Source organism: Platichthys flesus, chromosome 21, assembly GCF_949316205.1.
Source record: "Platichthys flesus chromosome 21, fPlaFle2.1, whole genome shotgun sequence".
NCBI classification, from domain to species: Eukaryota; Metazoa; Chordata; class Actinopteri; order Pleuronectiformes; family Pleuronectidae; genus Platichthys; species Platichthys flesus.
In genome coordinates, this window is record NC_084965.1 from 13,112,460 (window position 1) to 13,133,809 (window position 21,350).

At 46.6% G+C, this 21,350-nt stretch overlaps 3 protein-coding genes across 5 annotated transcripts in view; all 3 read left to right on the forward strand.

Moving 5' to 3' along the window:
* The first annotated feature begins 92 nt into the window (after window positions 1-92).
* On the forward strand, window positions 93-9,047 carry tmprss7 (transmembrane serine protease 7). Its single transcript, XM_062379953.1, has 18 exons — window positions 93-254; window positions 2,140-2,344; window positions 2,535-2,665; window positions 2,748-2,824; window positions 3,254-3,438; window positions 3,516-3,551; window positions 3,635-3,866; window positions 4,011-4,135; window positions 4,446-4,558; window positions 4,666-4,772; window positions 5,638-5,774; window positions 5,933-6,040; window positions 6,162-6,269; window positions 6,356-6,472; window positions 7,371-7,566; window positions 8,107-8,375; window positions 8,597-8,733; window positions 8,810-9,047. Exons 1-18 carry the CDS (start codon window positions 183-185, stop codon window positions 8,969-8,971), a joined length of 2,517 nt encoding a protein of 838 aa, XP_062235937.1. The 5' UTR covers window positions 93-182; the 3' UTR covers window positions 8,972-9,047.
* A 102-nt stretch (window positions 9,048-9,149) lies between these two features.
* On the forward strand, window positions 9,150-18,574 carry LOC133933003 (suppressor of tumorigenicity 14 protein homolog). The gene is made up of 19 exons (XM_062379952.1): window positions 9,150-9,801; window positions 10,364-10,550; window positions 10,654-10,778; window positions 11,747-11,814; window positions 11,934-12,127; window positions 12,509-12,604; window positions 13,040-13,259; window positions 13,408-13,550; window positions 13,686-13,783; window positions 13,942-14,051; window positions 14,192-14,325; window positions 14,431-14,535; window positions 14,728-14,838; window positions 14,925-15,038; window positions 15,543-15,662; window positions 15,763-15,946; window positions 16,018-16,289; window positions 16,393-16,529; window positions 16,956-18,574. The coding sequence occupies exons 1-19, from the start codon at window positions 9,721-9,723 to the stop codon at window positions 17,121-17,123; spliced, it is 2,667 nt and encodes an 888-aa protein (XP_062235936.1). The 5' UTR covers window positions 9,150-9,720; the 3' UTR covers window positions 17,124-18,574.
* Window positions 18,575-19,235: 661 nt separating this feature from the next.
* Window positions 19,236-21,350, forward strand: part of flt1 (fms related receptor tyrosine kinase 1) — a 30,736-nt gene continuing 28,621 nt past the window's right edge. For all 3 annotated transcript variants that reach the window (XM_062379244.1, XM_062379245.1, XM_062379243.1), the window contains exon 1: window positions 19,236-19,500. In XM_062379244.1, the coding sequence (XP_062235228.1) occupies window positions 19,443-19,500 (58 nt within the window). In that variant the 5' untranslated portion in view covers window positions 19,236-19,442. The remainder of the gene's footprint in view (window positions 19,501-21,350) is intronic.

Sequence of the window (21,350 nt, forward strand, 5' to 3'; positions counted from 1 at the left end):
GGTTTCACACACCTGTCAGCTGTGCATCCAAACACCGGGCTGTGTGTGGCTCCTCGCGTCCTCTCCGTGTCTGCTGCCGGGTGCTTGTGAGGCTGTTTTCATTCCGGAGGGAGACGAGAATGGATCTAAGAAACCAAACGTCAGGAGTTAGATGATAATAGGCTGGATGGGATGAGCGTGTCATGGGCGCAGAGCGCGAGGAGAACGAGCCGGCGAGCAGAGACGATGATGCAGCTCAACGCGACGCAGCTAGTGTAAGTAGGATGTAACTTTGTGTTATTTCCATTTAAGCTTGGTGCCAGGAATTGTACAAATCTTGACAGTAGATCTGGCTGTATTCAGATTTAATCCTAAAGATTTAGTGCAAGAGAAGCAAAGTAAATGTACAGTAATCTTGCATGTAAATTGTCTGAGGTCACATTTGTTTTCATGCTTGATTCAAATATGTGTAAAACATAAAAATATATTTTTCTCCTCTATTTGGAATCTATACCCTGCTAATATGTGATAGATGAAGAGCCACTTGCACAGTATGGGATGACACTGAATGAATAATACATGTGCCCTGGGTAACTCAATGAGTCCTGAAAAACCGATGGAGTTTCGCTCACACATTCCGCTTCATAAGCTAAAGTGAGCTGTAATGAGGCGTCATCGCCTGTAGACACAAGATAACAGAACTGTCGACAGCTACATGTCCCAGCTTTTGATACAACTTCATGACCACTGCTGGTTTTCCACTGCACGAAAAGCTTTCAAACACAAGACTTTTTATATGCTCAGCCTTTTTATAATCTAAACCAGAGGTCTTCAACAGGGGTTCTGCAGGGGGGTCGTGAAATGTTTGGTTGATTAGACAATTTTATTAACATGCATCCAACATATTGAGAGGCTGATTTGACCCTCTGCCTGACAACCTCCATCCGTCCAAGGTTAGATAAGTTATGTGCTACCCATCAGGGTCCGACATCTCACTGATGTGGGAGTATGTGTGGCATGCACAGATGGCTTGAGGATTCACTGTCTCTTCAACATGTGTTTAAAATAAAAACATGAATCTGTGAATTACTTTAATAGCTCAGTGTTGTATGCAAGTCACCCTGTACTTTGCACATGTTTAAATTAAAAACATGAATATATGCACCCGTGTTGTTTGAATAGCTTGGTATTGAATGCGCAATAACAGGGTAGCCATGTTTATATATCGCACTAGGCCCATGTCTCCACCAGTTTGGGGGTCCTTGACCTGAAAAACGTTGAGGACCCCTGTTCTAAACTATAAAGGCACACAGAGTGCTTACGTCCCTCAGTGCCTCTAATTACCACATTTAAATTCACTAAAGCTGCCTTTTAATCGAATCGCTCTAAAGTAAGCCACGTCAATACCGCCTGTTAACCAAAAGGTGCCAATGGTGGCCTGAAGTTGGTTTGTGCTATTAGGGCCATAGTCACCATTTACCAAGTGCTACGCTAGGTTCACATCCTGATTCTTCCTTACCTAGAGCACAAAAAAGGCCCTTATTTGTTTTGGGCTGTTTGGGCCACATTTGCTATTTTACAAGTCGGCCACTTTAGGCTCCCATCAGAACCATAAGACTAACAGAAGTGCCGCATCACTGCTTCAAGTTGCCCACGTCCGTCTGTCTGGGGATTATTTTAAATAGAGTTTATTATTTAATCTCTGAGAAATCAAAGAAAATGTGAGAGACAAATTCCTGGATCCTCACCAAAGCCTTATTGGTTCTTCCATTGGCTGAGTAGTGTTTTCATAACCCTTCGAACCAACCAACTAACTAACAAATGCAAATGAAAACATTACCTCACCGGCTGAAGTTACACTCTGACCTGGATGAGGTGGAATGATGGTGGCAGCCCGGTCACGGTCTCTGAATTCTCAGTGAACTCATTCCCTTGGCGGGCGATCTGCAATATCAAGAACCACTGTTATTTAGGCATCATTGACCACATCCCTATTAGAACCAGGACATATTGGAAGTGACTGCTTGAAAGGGCAAGTCAGATTTACTGCTGCATTAATGGCACTTTGCATTAATATGAGCTCTCTCTCTCTCTCTCTCTCTCTCTCTCTCTCTCTCTCTCTCTCTCTCTCTCTCTCTCTCTCTCTCTCTCTGGCTGTAGATTGCAGACGTGTCAGTGGAGGTGGCCACAGTGGACCACACGCTGCACAAGCTCTGCAGGAAGTACAGGAAGACCAGACGGAAGCCCAAGGGACTCAAGAGGCTGTGGGCCCGCCTGCTGAACGTCCCCCACCTGACTGTCATCATAGCGGCGGTGGTGTTTGTGGTGGTGGTGGTCATATGGTCCCTGCTGTGGGTCTTCATATGTAGGTGAAAGGATTCTTATACTCGAAAATGAGCAAATCAATGTCTTTACAATTATAATACTGTGTTTTTACCTATTAGGAGTAAACTCTGGGTCTAGAGCAGTACTGCATGTCCCACGTTGTTGTGGTGTATCTGTGCCATTTGGATTCTGCACCATATGATCCACAGTTATGAAATGTTTTTCCTCAGTCCGCAGGGAAAGCAACAGCATAGCGTACTTTGCCGGGATGTTCCGTCTCGCCAACGTGGAGTTTATCCCCGAATACCGGCAGGCTGAGTCCCACGAGTTTGTGTCCATGGCAAACAAAATACAACATGTGGTATGGATCGGTGTAGCCTTGTTATTCACGGGAGGGTGAGTCGGCTCGGGGTGTCTTAGCGTTAATTGCTGTTGTCTCATAGGTGAGCAACGTGTACAAGACGTCCTCAGTGGCCCGACTCTACAAGCAAGCTGTGATTTCAGACCTCAGGTACAGTGAGTGTGTTAGTCATCATCAAAAAGCAAAGAGGGCCCCAGCTGATGATTAGTGTTCAGCCTCTGGCCTGTGATTCCAAATTCAAGCATCATTCTTCCTTAGATTCAACCAAGCTGCACCTGATTTTAAACACTCACAGATATGAGTCTCAGAATAATGCTAAATTTTTTGTAAAAGCTTTTTGTTCACAATGTTAAAGCAATCAAAAAGAAATACCTGGATCGGTCCCCTGAACCAGATCAACAACAGAATTGAATGGTTTGGTATCTTGACCCATTATGCATCCTTCCACCTTGTTTTCTAGAAGTCCACACAGTTGTTTTTGAGTAATTTTTTCTCACATAAAAACTGACAGGGGGGAAACAATAAAACACACAATGCACACTTTGGAAGGTTCAGTATAACTGTATTTTTCTCCCTGTCCAGTAACAGTAAAGATGGCGTGCTGGTGCATTTCTGGATGGTGTTCGTGGTCCCTCATCTGAGGAGCGCCGCCGTGTGCGAGGAGTGTGTGAGCGTCATCTTCAGAGACTCCGTCCACACCAGCCTCAGGAACAGGACGTCTGTCGGCTACTTACTGAGTCTTCCGGTGGACATAGACTCCATCCTCATCAATGGTGCGTGTGTAATTCGGTCCACGTGTTCTCAGTGTGTTCACCAATGCAGAGACTGATTGTTGTGTCCCCCCCTGAAGCTGTCCAGCGCTCAGACTACTCAACAAATGCTGGAGGTAGATGGAAACCTTTCATTCAGAGAAATAAAGGTTCTTGTTCTTTTGTTTTCCAAGGAGTACTTTTGTTTCTTTCCTCCCAGCCGGCTCACAGTGTGTCGATAATATGCACGCCAACCATCCCGGGGCCAGGGTCCCTCTGAACGTCTTTTCATCGTGGGGGGGTGTGAGCTGCCACGTGAAGCTCACCGTCGTCCCGGGTGCCCTCGTCCGTCTGACCATCACCTCGTTCCTCATTGAGCCCAGCGACTGCGTGCAGGACGCCCTGACCGTGTACGATGCCCTGCTGCCCATGAGAGGGCGCATTCTGCTCAGGTGAGTGGGAAGTTCCCCAGTGGATCACAGAGCCTCAAAGCCTCTTCTGACAAATGGCACAAGCTGGTTTCCCACATTTCTCATTACGTTTCGTAGTTTAATTCATAGATTTGACCTGTAGTGAGGTGTGTATCTGTGCTGCAGGCTGTGTGAGCCAGTGTCCGCCTCCTTGTCCCTCGTCTCTACCTCCAACGTCATGCTGCTGTCCTTCAGAATGACCAACGGCAACAAGACCTTCAGAGGACACTTTGAGGCCATCACAGAAGAAAGTAAGAAACATCTACCCCACTCTTTTTCAGCTCATGTCCACATACTGTGTCCAGAAGCCAAATGTAAATGTGATCGTTTTTGACGGATTTAATTTGTCTATGAGTTGTAGGCAGTTGGATCAAGCCTTTATTACACCCCCCAAGACTATGTTTTTGTGTTCCTTTTTTTTTGTCTGTGTTAGTTAGCAGGGTTGTGCTCACACTTATCTCACAGGCTCTTCTAAGAACTAACAACTCTTGTACATAAAAGTGCCGCGTAACATCGAGTACTGTCAGAAGTATAATCCCTCCCTCTGTGACTGTCTCTCAGTTTGCATGTCTCAAATTGAGACCCAGTTCGAGCCTGACGTCCCTGGTCACATCTACAGCCCCTTCTACCCCAGCCTGCTGCCCCCTCAGTGCTCCTGCACATGGAGGTTTGAGGTACATCACACATTCACACACACATATATATATATATATAAATAATGTATAATATGACTGTCGTTCAATGGCTTTTATTGAGTGTTTCTCTTTATATTTTATTCCAGACCTCTAATCGTGCTTTAGGAGTCGCTCTGCAGTTTCAGGACTACATACTGAAACCAAAGGGCATGAATGGATGTGACCAGGGCTGGTGGAAAGTCAATGAAATCATGTATGTGTGTAGAACTGTACTCTGTAGGCTTATAGGAAAAGTGTTTCTTATCTTATATAATATATTGTTTTCCTAAGCTTGAAGAATCAAATCGAGGCCAAATTAACTACCAGTCAAGATATTTTTACATAGTTAGGGCCTGAGCAATGACAGGCACTGAAAGACAGTGAGGCTATTGAAATTGTAAGGATTATTATTATTATTATTATTATTATTATTATTATTATTATTATTATTCAGGCAAATGAATTGGCTTTTTGAGGGCTTTAACATGCAGAAAGTTTGTAAGTAAGAATATGGCCAAAAATGGACACTAAATGCAAATTAGCAGTCTTCCTGTTGTGTTTTTTAAATTGCACCCATAGACTTTTTTGTTTGTCTGGTTATGATACACATTTGTATTGATTTTTGTGAAGATCGGTCAGAATCATTTATAATATATAATAATAATAATAATCCTTACAATTTCAATAGGGTCTCACTGTCTGTCAGTGCCTGTCAGTGGTCGGGCCCTAAAAAATAAAACAAAATTAATTACATTTTTTAGGGCCCGACCACTGACAGGCACTGACAGAGATTGTAAGGATTATTATTATATATTATAAATCATTCTTACCAGCATGTAAGGGAACATGTTCACATTGACCTATCTTCACAAAAATCGATACACATTTGTATCATGACCAGACAAAAAGTCTATTGGTGCAATTTGAAAAACGCAACAGGAAGCCTGCTATTTTGCATTTGGTGGCCATTTTGGCCATATCACACATTTGAACTTTGAGGTACTTGTTTTCAATTTGATGATTTGCTGCAGCCTGCGACTTCATGTCAGGGTTTTCTAATGGTTGCTCTCTTCCCACAGTTTCTGCGGCAGCTACGTGGGACACCGCACGGTGTTTCGAATCACCGACCACAGCCCGGAGGTGGAGTTTCGCTGCAGCTCACGCAACTCTGCTCAGCCGTTTCAGGCGTCCTACAGCAGCTACAACATCAGCCAACGTAAGCGCCGAATCAGCAGAGCGTGATTCACTGCAATGTGTACGTGTAGGAAATTGCCGCAGCTGTTTCATTGTGCCCCTAACGGTGGATGTGAGTCAACAACTTTGTTCTCAGAGTGGAATCCAACAATCGTAATGGGCCTCGCTGTTTTCTTCCAGCCTGTCCAGAGAGCCACTTCCTGTGCTCCACTGGTCTGTGTGTGGAGGAGAGTCGACGCTGTGACGGCCTGGACGACTGCCAGGACGAGAGCGACGAGGTCTTCTGCTGTACGTCACTTAACACTATGAGTAGTTTTCCATGTTGATTGCTTGTGTCTGACGATGCATCTTAAAGTAGTGAGCATTTATTCAAAGTCACGTGATGGAGGAATGATGCATGTTTTGGCAGCGAGGCCCACGATGAAATGTGGCGGCAACAGTCCTCCACATCCTCTGTCTGTGTGCAACGGGGAGACGGACTGCACCGATGGAAGGGATGAGATCAACTGCACTCAGGGTTTGGATATTCACACTTCAGTTACATACAGAACTTTGTACTTCACTCCATGCTACTGACTGCCACGTGTTCTCTGTTTGTCTCAGAAACCCCCTGCTCTTCGATCCGGTACCAGTGCAGCAGTGGCGTCTGCATCCTGAAGAAGAACGCTAAATGCGATGGAGTTCCTGACTGTCAGGACCGCAGTGATGAGGCCGACTGTGGTGAGGCTCCTGCTTCAGCTGAAGGGAAAATACATGTTTCCCACAACAATTTCATCTTCACCCTTCCACATCAGGTTGTGCAGCACAGCGGCGCACAACTGTAGCAAGTAGGATTTTGGAAAACCAGTTCCCTAAAAGTCAGGATCTATCAATATGTAGAACTAGAATAGCCAATAACCCAAATTATTCACCTTACAATTCTCTCAGGGTTGTCCCACGTCCAGATCAAATATGATATATCAGGTTAACGTAAACCGTGATCACACACAATTGGTTTGGTCCCACCTGACTTGTTCTGCTCTTCATCAAGCGTTTCTTTCACAGTGATCACGCAACCACGACACTGTCCCTTCTCTTCCAGACCCTCAATGTGGGCTCATGAGAAAGTAGTGGTCATTTTATAATCCAGTGGGCAGCGAGCTCCAAACCTGCTGACCTGCAGCGCTGGGGTGACCCCCCCCCCCCCCCCCCCCTCCTCCCTCCCCGTAATAGCTCTCTCTCTCTCTGTTTGATGTTATTTTATCAAGATGAGGAGTCAAGGTGACGGGAACAGGCCGCCCTTTGATCGCTCGCTGATACTGAGCAGATGTGTGTGTGTGTGTGTTTCTGTGCGTGCATCAAGGGCACTGTTTTTTTAATAAGGCAGCAGCAGATCCATCGATCGTGGCGATGACTCAGCGTGTCAGCGTAGGTGGTTAGTGAAGCTGTACAAACACACACTCAGACTGTGGACTCACACCGACACATGCACACTGTGGTAACGTGGTGCTTACAACTCTCACTGCGGTACTGTACTATAATGTATGTGTCCACTTACAACTGTGCAAACATACAACCTGTATGTTGGTTTACATTAAAACCAGTATAACTACAAAATCCATCCCTGTGTGCTCCTCAGCCTGTGGTCGCGCGACCCCGGTAAAGAAGGTGGGTTCCTCCTCGGGCCCTGAACGCATCGTGGGTGGCGATAACTCCGTGGAAGGGGAGTGGCCGTGGCAGGTCAGCCTCCACCTCTCTGGTAACCTTTACTGTGGCGCTTCTGTCCTCTCCTCTAATTGGCTCGTCTCAGCTGCACACTGCTTCAGCAAAGAAAGGTCAGTGACCGTCGCTGCTGATCGGTAACATACTCTTTGACATATGAATCCACGAAAACACACATCGAAGGTGAACACACGTTTTGACGGTGTGAAAGGAAAGTTTTGTTCCAAAGAAATTAGTCTTATTTACTTTTGTGAGTGTGACCCATCAAATTTATCCTGTTTTTACTGGTGTCCAGAGCCACAGGTTGGGAACCACTGTGCAGAATTATACCTAATATCAAAATGACTTTATACTAAGTTTGTAGCTCATATATGTTTTAAGGTAATAATCCCCAGTAATAATAGTTGCGACCTTATTAAGGAATCCAGATGAAATTCAGTTTTTATTTTTATCTGTAAATGTCTTTTGAATTTCCCTGTTAAAAAACAACAATATAAAATAAAGTCACAAGACTGACCCACTGGTTTGATTTCACAAACAAACCTGTCACCTGCTGGACATATCATGCCTATTATTATCTAGTTTCTCCACCCAGTATAATTCAGTAAACGTCCTCCTTCGGCATCTTTGACCTCTGACCTCTGACTCTGCAGGCTGTCCGACCCGCGTCTCTGGAGCGCTCATCTGGGCATGCTGACGCAGGGCGGTGCCAAACACGTGGCGGAGATCCGGCGGATTGTGGTGCACGAGTATTACAACGCGTACACGTTTGACTATGACATCGCCCTGCTGCAGCTGACGAAGCCCTGGCCCTCCTCCCTGGGCGCGCTGGTCCAGCCCGTGTGTCTGCCGCCCGCCTCCCACACGGTCACCAACAGCCACCGCTGCTGGGTCACGGGGTGGGGGTACCGCTCGGAGGAGGGTGAGCGGTAACTCGGAAATGACTCAGTTCCATTCAAACCTTAAAAATACCTCTAATCCACGAACTGCACAAACTGCACAATCAACGGTCTCTACTCCTTCTTAACTTGTCCCTGTATGACTCCACATGTGTTTATTTGCGGTAGGGTGACAGAGATCCTCTTTATCGGCTCCTGCGCTCTTTATGAGCATGACTCATGTCCATGTGTTGCTCTCTTGCAGACAAGGTGCTGCCGTCAGTCCTGCAGAAAGCAGAGGTTTCCATAATGAGTCAGACCGAGTGTAAGAAGAGCTACGGCCCCGTGTCGTCCCGCATGCTGTGTGCCGGGGTCCCCTCCGGAGAGAGGGACGCCTGTCGGGTGAGCTCCCATCTGACACAGTAGAGCGGCCATTTGCTGTTTTCGACCTTCATTAACTGTACACTTTGTGTTTCAGGGGGATTCTGGGGGCCCTCTGTCCTGTCAGGCGCCGGGCGGGGGTCGCTGGTTCCTCGTTGGTATTGTCAGCTGGGGGGCGGGCTGTGGGCGACCCAACCTGCCTGGCGTCTACACCAGGGTCAACAAGTTCACCTCTTGGATCTACAGCCATATCAGCTGACATGAGGCAACTCAGCAGCCACCGGCAGCAGATGTTTAAATATTCTGTTGCTCACATTAAAAAATAAGACCTACAATGTGTGTGTGGGTTTTTTTTCTTTCTCTCAGGTTAACAACAGTGTTTGCCCTTGGGTGAAACTCCAAGGTGATGTTGACGAGAAATGTCCTCCTTAATCTAAAAAGGCCCGGAAAGGTTTTTATCCTCTCTTTGACTCTTCTTCGTCAAACAAATGAGATTATAAATTCTCTTCCAGTGTAATTAGGGACATGTTTGATGCCAGATTTTTGCCATTGCAGGTCTTGTCTTGCTTTACGCCCCAGTGGAGCATCCAAGGGCACGGCAGCCAAGCTCTGATAGTAAAACCTCGCACACGTTTGCCCCTCAAACACTCTTTTGTCCCTCCGAGCTGAACTCCTGCGTACACACCGAGGAAGTTTGCCCACAATATCTGTGCCACGGATGGTTGTGGGGATTGTACCCTTTCATAGTGCTCCCATTGTCCCCCGCACTGCATTCTGGGGCTCCGTGTGACACCTGCCGCCCAGTTCAGGTAAACTGGAGGCGGTGAATACCGGCCGCATCCGAGCCACTCAGGTCGGATTTCTGTGCTTTTTTTTTTTTTTTTTTTTACCTTTTCAAAGGAAGCGACAGTGGGGGTTTCCTCTCTCCCTCTCTCTCCCTCTCTCCATCGTTTCTATGCCTGAGGTATTGTTGCATATCGCCTCTCCGGAGCTAAACGGGACAGTGCTATGAGGACTCATCCCAAAAGCCAGACTTGTGAAGTGTACTACGTCTCTGGGCATGGACACCCCGGCTGCTCTGCTGCACAGGTAAGACATCCCTCTTTCCACTGTGCAGGACTTTGGCTCCTGCAGGAACTCTTTTCTCAAATTTACCCCGACCATCTCTCCAAAGAAGACTGTTTTAATTTCGAAACATTTTATTTTGCACAACATTGGTTGCATGCTTAATATTCAAAGCCTGTCAAAACAGAGTCATCCTCGCCTGCAGAAATTGCGTCTCTAGGGAGTCAGGGGCCTGGTTCTCGTGAATGTCCATGCCACTTGATTGAGTGCTGACACCGCAGGGCCAGGCCGTGGGAAAGCAGACCCCTCTAGCCACGCTTTGTCTGCTCCCCCGAGGAATCCTGCCAAGCCCTCAATGTTTAAGGAGATCCTTTCAGCTCAAAGATGTTCACCGCTGCTCTCAGTAAATCAGCGCCCGCTCAGTCATAAAATCTACGGCTCATTGATTTTGGCAGATAAGCTGCGTTGTCTTTATTGCTCCTCTGCTTCGGTCCAATAGAAATAAAATCCAGACAATTACATGCAACTTGAGCGCAGGCATAAAAACACCGGTATGATATTTGAGTCATGTTGTTGTCTCTGGTAGGGAGAGGGGGAGTTGAAGAGGCCCACCCAGTCGCTGAGCCCCCCCACGAAGCCTGAGGATGGAGCAGAGCAGAGGCCGGAGGGGCGGCGAGCTCCGGCCTGTGGCTCCTGGAGGAGGTGGATGTTGGGTCTCCTCCCTTTCTTTCCCTTCACAGCTGCCGTTGCACTGACCCTCCACTACTTAACATGTGAGTAGTTTTCTCCTCTGTCCTCACAGACGTGTTTATGATGACTTCAGTCACTCAGTGTCTCAAATCTCTCCCTCCTCCTCCTCCTCCTCCTCCTCCTCAGCGCCGCCCTCCTCGGTGTTCTTCATCGGCGGCAGCATGGAGTTCCCAAACCTGAGCTTCTCCTCAGATCTGACTGACTCCACCTCCCAGCAGTTCCGCCTGCAGGCTCAGGCTTTGAACCATTATGTAAGTGGAGCTGTGGTCCTGTCCGTCAATGCCCCCCCCCCCCCCCCCCCCCCCCCTCCGCCCCTTCCGCTTGACCTTCCAACTTCAGGCTGACGCTGATGTTGCTGCTTAAACATTAATATGATTGACTGCAGGAGGCTACATGTGTTTTTATCCTGCCCTCCTCTCTCCTCCATCTTTGCATTCTTATTCTGTTGCTTTTCCTCCTCATCTACTTTGTCCACCTTTATCTATCTCCCTTGTTTCTTCCCTGCACACCACTTTCCTGTCTTCCGTTCTTCTCCTTGTCGGTGTTAAATGTAAAGCTGAAACAGGAGCTGGGCACAGTGTTTGTGCGAGTACCCAGGAGCCCCAGGGACAGGGCCCTTTCAGGGCCGAGGACAAGCCCGGCATTTGTGAGCCCAGCTAGGCCCAGGCAGCAAGAGTGAGAGGAAGAGCAGGCCTTCAATAAAAACATTGTCTGTGTAGCTTTCACACAATCAGCCGCTCTGTGTGCCGCTCTGTGCACGACGGAGAGCAGGGGGAACCTCGGGTTGACGCTGGAGGTGAGAGGGAGAGACAGGGCAGTAGGGCATGCAGGGATGACAGATGGACTGAGGGTGGGACAGAGATATGAGACGTGGAATTTGGCTTTTTGAAGCAGACGCTCGGATGCACGGCAGCACATTCTTGCTCAGCAGTTGGGAAACGGGGACTTGATTAGTGGAAGCTGTGAGGTGGTTGAGAGTGGTCATAGTTACTGTGCAGCGTTAAAAAGAACAGGTGCCCAGGAGCCCAAACCACTCAGGTCCTCACCTGTACACAGTCGGCAGTTAGAAACACAATGGAGCTCTGTGGTGGTCAAAGTAAACATACACACATGCAGACTCTGACACACATACACACACACTCACGCACACTTGTTGTTGTTGAACTCCGGCTGCATGTTTGGACAGGTGTGTTCATTTTGTCTTTTTTTTTTATTTCAGTTGTCAGATCTCTACGAGTCGTCTCCGTGGAGCTCTCACTACCGGCGCTCAGGGATTACCGCCTTCAGGTGAGCTGCATCACAGCAAAACCCACAGATACCAAAACCCACATTAAGAACACGAATGAGACAATACCCTGCTCAGCTCTGTGTGTCCATGAGTTCAGAGTTCACCCTTTGTGTGACAGTGAAGGAGCAGAGGGGCTCAATGTCTTCTACTGGACTCAGTTCTACGCCCCGGACGATGTGGCCGTGGCGATCCGGATGTCCGGCCCGGAGAAGCTGCAGCGCCGGCTCCCCGGCAGCAACAAGGTGCAGCGCTACAGCCGCAATGAGCAGCGCTACTACATGGAGCAGGATGATGACATGCTCCACCTACTGGGTAGAGGCTCTCACTGTCTTCTGCATGCACATCAACCACACACATGTAGACACACATTTTTTTCATATATACTATCTATCATATAGATATCACGTAAGGACTATTTAATAACTCTACTTATGATTAACACACTATACCATTTCAAATACAAACAAACGAATAATTAACAGAAAACTTTTTAGTGTATTAATATGGACTGATACTGACAATATTTTACACTTAAACTCACAAGGCTGTAGAGGTCTAGAATTAAATATAAACTATCAATAAATGTTTAAGTAAGCATTTAGCGCGTGTGTGTGTGTGCGTGTGTGTGTGTGTGTGTGTGTGTGTGTGTGTGTGTGTGTGTGCGTGTGTGTGTGTGTGTGTGTGTTCACGCAGGTTTGGACCCTGATGACGTTGAATCAGATGAAAAATCCGACAAGATAAAGAATCCCCGCAGCCTGCAGACTGGGAAGTGGCAGCTCGGCTTCCAAGGTGAGAGGAGCACGTCTCTGTCTGGATACAGAACATCCTGTCTTTCCTACACTCTGGTGAATTTATGAATTGAAGCATTGAACCAATCCTGCATGGTTGTTTTCTGTATTGCTTCTGTTGGAGCTCCCTCTGCAGTGAATTTAGACTTTACTTTAAATTACATGAGGGTAAAACTGTAAGGTTGTCTGGTCTAAATCTAATAAGCCCACATCAAAGTGTGCTTGACTCAACGGGAGACAAATTAAAGGGGAAGGTATTAAGATAAATATCTGGTGTTCATCCCTCCACTTGGGCTCCATATATGTTCTGGAGCATCACAGTTTTTCTGGAGCTTTGTTGTGTCCTAACATCTAACTAAGACACTGTTTGTGTGCACTAATGTGATCCACACAGACATCATAATATTAAAATATCCACATCACTCCTCCTCTGCAGCAATGTCCTTTGACCTCTACGCCAAATTCGGCAACAACCGCACGCTGAGCCTCGTGAGTCCCAAGAAGCCGTACTACCAGTGGCGGCTACGCGTGCCGTCGGGTCACGTGGTGCGGCTGGTCATCCTCACCCTGCATGGTGCCACGCCAGGAAGCTGCACCGCCCACAAGCTCTCGGCCTACGACTTCCTGCTTCCTTTACAGAACAAGATCATTGCCAGGTAAAGAGAGTTTATGGTCTTTTTTTTTGTTTCCCCTGTAGCATATTTGAATTGTCTGAATACATGTAAATGACCTCCATTAGAGGTCAGAGGTTAACGCTTTCAGATGTGTATATGTGTTTGGATGTGATGCATGTACCTGTCTCAGGTGGTGCGGACTGCCTGTCTTGGGTTCGTCTCCGGTCATGAGGCTGACGTCCTCTGGGAACGTCATGTTAGTCACCTTCTCCTTCAGCCGACAGAGAGATGGAGCGATATTCAAAGCATACTTCCAGGCCATCCCGAAAGCAGGTCAGAGTCCGTCACAAATCGTATTTCTCCTGTGCTGCTGCCTTCATGCTGGAATTATTTTGTTTATAATGATACAACATACGTGGACTAAAGTTGCCTTGGTGTTGTTGTGTCTTTATCTTTGTCCCCCTGCAGGTTGTGGAGGATCTCTTTCCTCTTGGAACGGCTCCATTTCCTCGCCCTACTACCCTTCCTATTACCCTCCTAATATAGACTGTGTCTGGACTCTACGGGTGAGTTAAATGCGTGTGTGTATATACAAATCTGTGTGTGAGTGTTTCAGTAACAGTAAAAGAGGAAACTAAAGAATGAAAGCGTGAATCATCCCTCTGTTGTTTAGCCTGTCCACATTCCTGCAGGCTTTATTCATCTTTTTTTTTTTTTTTATCAGGCGCCGCTGCCAGGATACCTGATCTCCATCACGATCGTGACGATGGACATTCAGGATTCCCCGACGTCGGACGGATGTGAGAAAGACTGGCTGGACATTGGGGGGGTCAAGTGAGTCATGACTGAACTGTGCAATTTAGAACAAAACAACAACACTTATGTGTTTTATCTCACAGTTGTTGCAGACTTTCCAGATGTTGTGGCTGCATGTTGGACATAAACTTCTAACTTTCCTGCTGCTCCCTCTCCAGACTGTGTAACCCGGTGTCGGACAGCAGCAGGAAGCGAGTCTACTCGTCTCCACTCTCCCTTCACTTCCGCTCCGATGAATCCCTCACTCATAAGGGCTTCTACCTGCTCTACAGAGCCTTCTCTCCAGAGAGCAGTGAGTGACGCCTTGGAGATTTTTCACCGGTAAACATGGTTGTTGAAAAAAATGAAACAATTGACCAATCAAACTAAATGAAGTCTTCTGGCCGTCTGTGTCCAGCTTGTCCTCGTCAGTTTCGCTGTGGAGATGGCCGCTGCGTCCCGCTGAGGAAGGTGTGTGATGGAGTGAAGGACTGCTCCGATGGACGGGACGAGGCTAAATGCTGTAAGAGCTGGACGCTTCACCCCCGCCCCCCTGTCTTGCCCTCTTTACTGACGTCTCAAGTTATTTATCGTCTGTGTAGTTCCCTGTCTCCTTTTATCTATAAAATTAAAACGGTTATTTTGAATTTGAGGACACAAACCTTGTTTTCTGTGTGTTTCTGTGGTTTTATGTGTTTCGCTGTGCACCATGTAGCGTCCTGCAGGCCGTGGGAGGTGACGTGTGCTAACGGCCAGTGCAAACCTCAGAGCAGCCAGTGTTCCAGTCAGAGCCCGTGTGATGACAGCAGCGAGGAGGGTACATGTGGTGAGCACTGACACCAAGACACAACACAGGCAGGTGATCCTCTGCGGGTTCAGATCTGAAGTTAATTTTTAGTTTCCTCCCGTCAGGAAGCAAATGTTATCACGTATGTCCCAACAAGCTGTGTTTGCCGAAGTCTTCAATGTGTGACGGTGTCATCGACTGCAAAGACCGCAGCGATGAACTCAACTGTACCAGAGCATGTGAGTCATGACATCAGAAACTTTTGGTTTCACTGAATGACCGATGAGTCATTTTTCTAACAATATGCTGTATTTCGAAGTATTTTTTTCATCCATATTCCCGCCAAGGAAGTTATGTTTTCACCCCCCTCCAAAATATGTTTGTTGGTTTGTTTGTAAGATTCTGAAAAATATTACTCTTGGAAAACCATGAAACTTGGTTGAAGGAAGGGATATGAGTCAGTAAGGAATTCTGGATCGGAGGGCGGATCCAGGATTGTATTTCACTTTTTTTAACATTGTCTGATTGTGAGCATTTTTTCTATATTTTACTTGATTTCTCAGAGATTAATTAAAGGTTATTGATTTTAAAGTTCTGCCGTATAAAGGGGACTGATATTTGAGTGTGTGTGATTTGGTGCAGCTTGATTGAATGTAAGGGGTTTGTGCTCCTCTGAGGCTCATAGTTATTTATATTATCAAATCTTTATTCTTTTTGTATAATTATGGGTTTATTCTCTCTAGATTTTAAAGGCTGCTCCTCGTCCTCTTACAAATGTGCCAATGGAAAGTGTGTTGGTAAGATCAACCCCGAGTGTGATGGAGTAAAAGACTGTTATGACGGCTCGGATGAAATGCGCTGTAGTAAGTACTCGCCCATCAAATGCAGGTTTAGCACTAAAGAGGAAATTCCTCTGACCTCCCTTGCTTTGGTCTCCCTTTCTCTCCGGGTCTCCCTCCTCAGGTTGTGGCACCAGGCCCAGGAAGCGCACTAAGATAGTTGGAGGCTCTGATGCCGGAGCGGGTTCCTGGCCGTGGCAGGTCAGCCTCCAGATGGATCGCTACGGCCACGTCTGTGGAGCCACGCTGGTCTCCAGCCGCTGGCTCATCTCTGCAGCTCACTGCTTCCAGGACTCGGATGCTATTAAGTAAGAAAGAGGCCTCATCATGTTAGTAATAAAACACGTGTGCGTACTCTTCATGCATAGTCTGTTCCCAGATACTCAGATGCCCGAGCATGGCGGGCCTACATGGGAATGCGTGTGATGACCGTGGGGAACAACGGAGCAGCCACCAGACAGATCCGGCGAATCCTCCTTCACCCGAAGTATGACCAGTTCACCTCGGACAACGACATCGCCCTCCTGGAGCTCAGCGCTCCCGTCTTCTTCAATGACCTGGTGCAGCCTGTGTGCGTCCCCGCCTCCACACACACCTTCTCCACAGGGACCAACTGCTACGTGACAGGCTGGGGGGTCCTCATGGAGGACGGTAGGACCTCTTCAACAGTAACTGATGAAACTGAAGCGCTAGATCAGAAATATTTACATCCATTCTCCAAAATGTTTCTGTTGTGTGTTTGTGATTACTGAAGGTGAGCTGGCCTCTCGCTTACAAGAGGCCTCAGTGAAGATCATCAACAGGAACACGTGTAACAAGCTGTATGACGACGCCGTAACTCCCAGAATGCTGTGCGCTGGGAACATGCAGGGAGGGGTGGATGCCTGCCAGGTGAGTGACTCCATTAGTGTTACTGTATGAGGTTTTATTTAAATTCCGGCCACTGCTAAAGCACATGCCCAGGTTAAACACAAAGTTCCCAGTGTGACTCAATTAGTTCCCCAGAGCTTCCAGTGCAAACCACAACCGAGCATGTGTGCATCTCATGCTGCTCTCTGCATGTGAAGGCACCGCCATGTAGCAGGTTGAACCGATTTCCAGCAACAGCTGAAGAGGTTGAGCCTTTTACAGGAAACGTACTGAAATAACACAACAGTAATTATGATCTTTAATGAAAAGATGTTTAATAAAAAGATATGGTAAAGACAAAAAACATGAGCCATTCAGGCACAGTTTCAAAGACAGAACTGTACTTGAACGCCTCTTCTTTGAGTGTTAAACATTGTTGTGTCCCTGTTTGTGTGTCTGTGGCCTCAGGGCGACTCTGGAGGTCCGTTGGTGTGTCTGGAGCGCAGCAGGCGGTGGTTCCTGGCGGGGATCGTGAGCTGGGGCGAGGGCTGCGCGAGGCAAAACCGCCCCGGCGTCTACACGCAGGTGGTGAAGTTCACCGACTGGATCCATCAGCAGACTAAAGGACAGGTGTGACCGACACGGGCAAGAACGACAGACTTAACACACAGGACGGAGGTTTTCAAACATGGCGTCCATCTGCAGACTGCTCCCACGACTGTTTTGGGGAACTTGTTCACTGGAAACACCAGAGGGAGCATCATCTCTACCAACCAGCTCCCTGATCCCTGCTAGCTCAGACCTGGTCTCAACACATCACCACGTTAACCGGATTATTAAATTAGCTTGGTTCTGGTCATTGCACGTAATTATTCGACTTTGGTTGGAACTCCTCACTTAGAATACAAACTCAGCAATACAGAATTATACAGTTATACCTTCTGCACATGTAGGGAAACTTGTTTTGCTCTACAGTTTCCCCCAGGGTCCCAGACATGTTTTGGTATAAGCAAAAATATTTTGAAGTGCCTTTTACTAATATTGGAATCCAAAGCTTTCGCTTCAAAAAATAGATACTTCATTTGCTGAAAATCCAGCCTTCTACATAAGGCCTCTCCTGAGCTGCACTTGCCACACAGGCACCTCAGTTATTCTAAACAGTTTCTTCTTATAAGTAAAAGCACAACATCTAAGAACGGGAACATGAATCCATATTGAAGTCTGATAAGCTGCTCTGATTTCAGAGTAAAGTATTACTTTGAATCTATAAAATGCATGTTACATTCTGCAGCTTTAACAGAGCTGCTTTAATGGTACATTTCAAGGCTCCTCAATTGGCTCCAAAGGTCAGGACCCACTCACGTGGAACCACAGCCAGGTTATACTGTGCCTGTTTCTGTAGCCAATTACCTCCTGTTTTCCTATCGTCTCCACCCTCAGTGATTTTGCTTTCCCAGTTGTTCCCAACAGAGCGGATGTCCACGTCATGTGTCGCTACAAAAACCAGTTCTTTTTTCTTGAATATGGAACCAGTTCTCCTCCCACGAGTATGTAACTGTGTGTTCTCGCCCTCATCTCCATTCCTCCATGTACTGTATATGTGTGTTCACCACTCTCTGCACGTGTTGTTTCTGTACTGTGTGTGTATGTGTGTGCATTTTTATATCATGCGTTTATCGGAGACATAGCCTCGTGTTAAATATATCCTGTAGTGAATAATCCCACAGTAGGAGGTGGTAATATATTTTGCATTTCAGATTCACTGTGACGTGTTAATTTATCTCTATGGTGCCTCGTCTCCTCTGTACCTTGTGCTCAGTGACAAGCCGGATCACAGCTGCTCTAAAAACCGCGATGCAGTAGATTCTGGAGGATTAAATAAGATCATCAAGTGAAAAACCGTTTCAGACATTTCATCCACTCTTCTCCCTCCTCTCATTCAGCTCTGATCGCCACCCAGTGGCAAGTCTGTGCCACAGCCTCTCTCACTGTATCGCCGAGGAGGGAGTGATGCACCTTCCTCCCACAGGGCTGCTCAAAGATATCACATTACATTCCCTGGAATTAAAGACACTACTTCCTTCTCAGCAGGTCGGACGTGTGTTTCTCATCCAAACCTTTACACTCGCTGTATTTTTATTTTAACATTTTTTAACTTGGGATGAGAAAGTACTGCTTCACCTGCAATTGATGCTTTTAACTGATAAGATAATGATGTTACAGTATCTTTTATCCATATTTGGTCTGAGCTGCCTGTCCTCTGATGGTTTAGTTGTGGAATGTGGTCCCTGCTCTTGTTCAGATACTTATTAATTTTGGCAGTAGAACCAGAGATGAGAACCGTGAGAGGCATGTTGTTGATCAGGACCCCACCCATTCACAACGGTGCCTACGTGCTGATCATCCCGTATACCGAACCAGGGAATGAGATTTACGCACAGACTTGCTCAGTGCGCATCCTCTGATATGTGGTGCATATCTCACCCAGATTGTAGAACTCTTGTCAGATAGAGCTTCCTGCATAAAAACTTCACAACTTCTTCACAACTGGTCTACAGGGCTAATTTGGGTCCCACAATATTCCTTCAATAACACCTAACTGGTAGATTGGTTGGTCACTGGGAGGGAGCTAAATGGGACCGCTGTTACGCGCCGGGGGTGTGTCAGTGGACGTCACGGAAGTCCACTATCCGGTGGCTGCACTGTGGGAACTGTATAAATCAGCACCACTATCCCACTAACCGATGGGAAAAAGTTGCATTGGATACAGGCGCGGTGTCCTGTTGCGTGATCTCACGCAGCTCTCCTCAGGAAACCAACCACCACCTCCACGCAGCGACCATCAGCCAGGCGCGCCTTGCCTCCTGTAGTCTGCTCTTTGGGGAGGAAGAAAACACCAGGAATAACAACTTGTGTCACATTTCATATTCGAAAACTGCACCGGAGTCAGCAGTCATGATGAACTGCATTATCCTCTGCCTGCTTTGTGGATTGTTTGGCGTTTTGGCAAAGGGTGAGTAACAGGTTTGCTTCTGCTTCTGCACTTGGCGCACAGGACACCTGCTGCTGAGATTAGAGCTCATGTTCACAGATTTAAAAGTTCTGTTGGTATTTGAAGTTTTCAGTGAGTTTGAAACCTAAAAGGAAATTGTGCTTTTTGCAACTTCAAGGGAAAAAGCCACTGAGGCACGACTTTGCAGATATTTCCAATAAACGAGTGGGTGCTTTTACGCACGGGTTCTTTAAAAAAAAAAGGCTAATCTCCATCATCAGGACACAACAGAATGCCTATCTTGCTGTAGCCGTCTGTTGTGTTCGCTCATAAATCGCTCTGATAAGGGGTCGGTGCCCGCGTGTGTCTGACGCTCTTCTCCTTGTAAACCTGTTGGCACCGAGTGCAGAGAGGCAGATAAGCGGTATCCTGCAGCACACTTGTTTGGATAACGCGGACCTCTGTGACCGGGCTCCTTGTGCGCTTGGCCCCGGTTGAATGGACGCACGCAGGGCGTTGTTTCCTGAGACTGATGAGTTTGTCAAATGGAAGTTCTGATAGAAGTGAACGAGGGGTCACGACCAACTGAGGGAGGATATCCAGTGAGAAGGAACCAGGGTTAATATGTGTTTATAAAACGGTTGGCGGGTTGTCTTTGTGCGCCCAGATCCATGTGTTGTTATTGCTCATTTGTTACAGCAAAAGTAAAAACTAACTTTATATGTAGAACCCATTCCATATCTGTAAATAAATATGATCAAATCTAAAAGATTAGTGTTGCTTAACAACGACTGTCTCTAAACTAAACCTTATTTGGTTTTCACAAATACCATTTAAGTATTTTTAAAACTTTTTCCCTAAAAACACGAAACGATTGCCTCCTGTTGTTACAATACTATAAATGTTTGCTTATCATCTTGTACTAGTCTAACTTTGAGATTTTTGGGGTGGACTGATTTCAAACTTGAAAAACAAGAATAATCAACATATTTTATGATATGACTGATGATTATCATTGTTATAATGTAGTTTATTCAGATGTTAATTCACATGAATATTCATTCACATGCTTCTCAATGTCTTTGTCAAAGATCTTTACATTTCTAAGAGACATACACAATTATACATTTTGAAATATATTCAATTCACTAAATACTTTTTTATGTTTTGTGACATTTGATCCTCGATAATGGAGAAAATGTATGATAGATGGATGCTCTACTTTCACTTTTGTGTGAATAATAGTGTTTTCGTTACGTGAATATTGATACCTCACATCTCTTTATGCAGCTAAATGATTCTTCCAAACTTCCAAATAAGTCAGTAGAAGGGATTTAATGATGAGTGAGTGAAAACCTGTTACAAGACTATAAATCCTATTGTCTTAGGGACGTTGCAGATATGTCCTGGATTATTTTTAAATTGGGTTTTTATCTACTTCACAGCTTGTTGAAAAAGCCCGAAAAGGCGTTGAGGAGATCCCTCACTTCCCTCACTGTGTGTGTTTGTGTGGTGTGTGTGGGTGTGTGGGGGTTTGTGTGTGTGCGCGTGTGTGAGTATCTGTGTGTGGTGTGTGTGTGTGTGTGCGTGTGTGTGTGCGCGCGCGCGTGCGCGCGTGGGCGTGCGCATGAGCGTCTCTTGCCCACTCGCACACCGTCAAATCCAAGGAAACCGTATAGGAAGTGCTAGTAGTGTGAGTAATGCTAGATCGGCTCAATGGGTCCTCCACTGGGAACAATGATGCTGAGAGTGAATGGGAATAATGGACTTTAGTGATAAACTCACTAAGTGATTGAACTCCTCACAGGGCCGAGGGGTGGTGGTGTTTTGAGGAGCGCTTGGTAAACTTTGTAACGAGCGGTCAGAGTGAA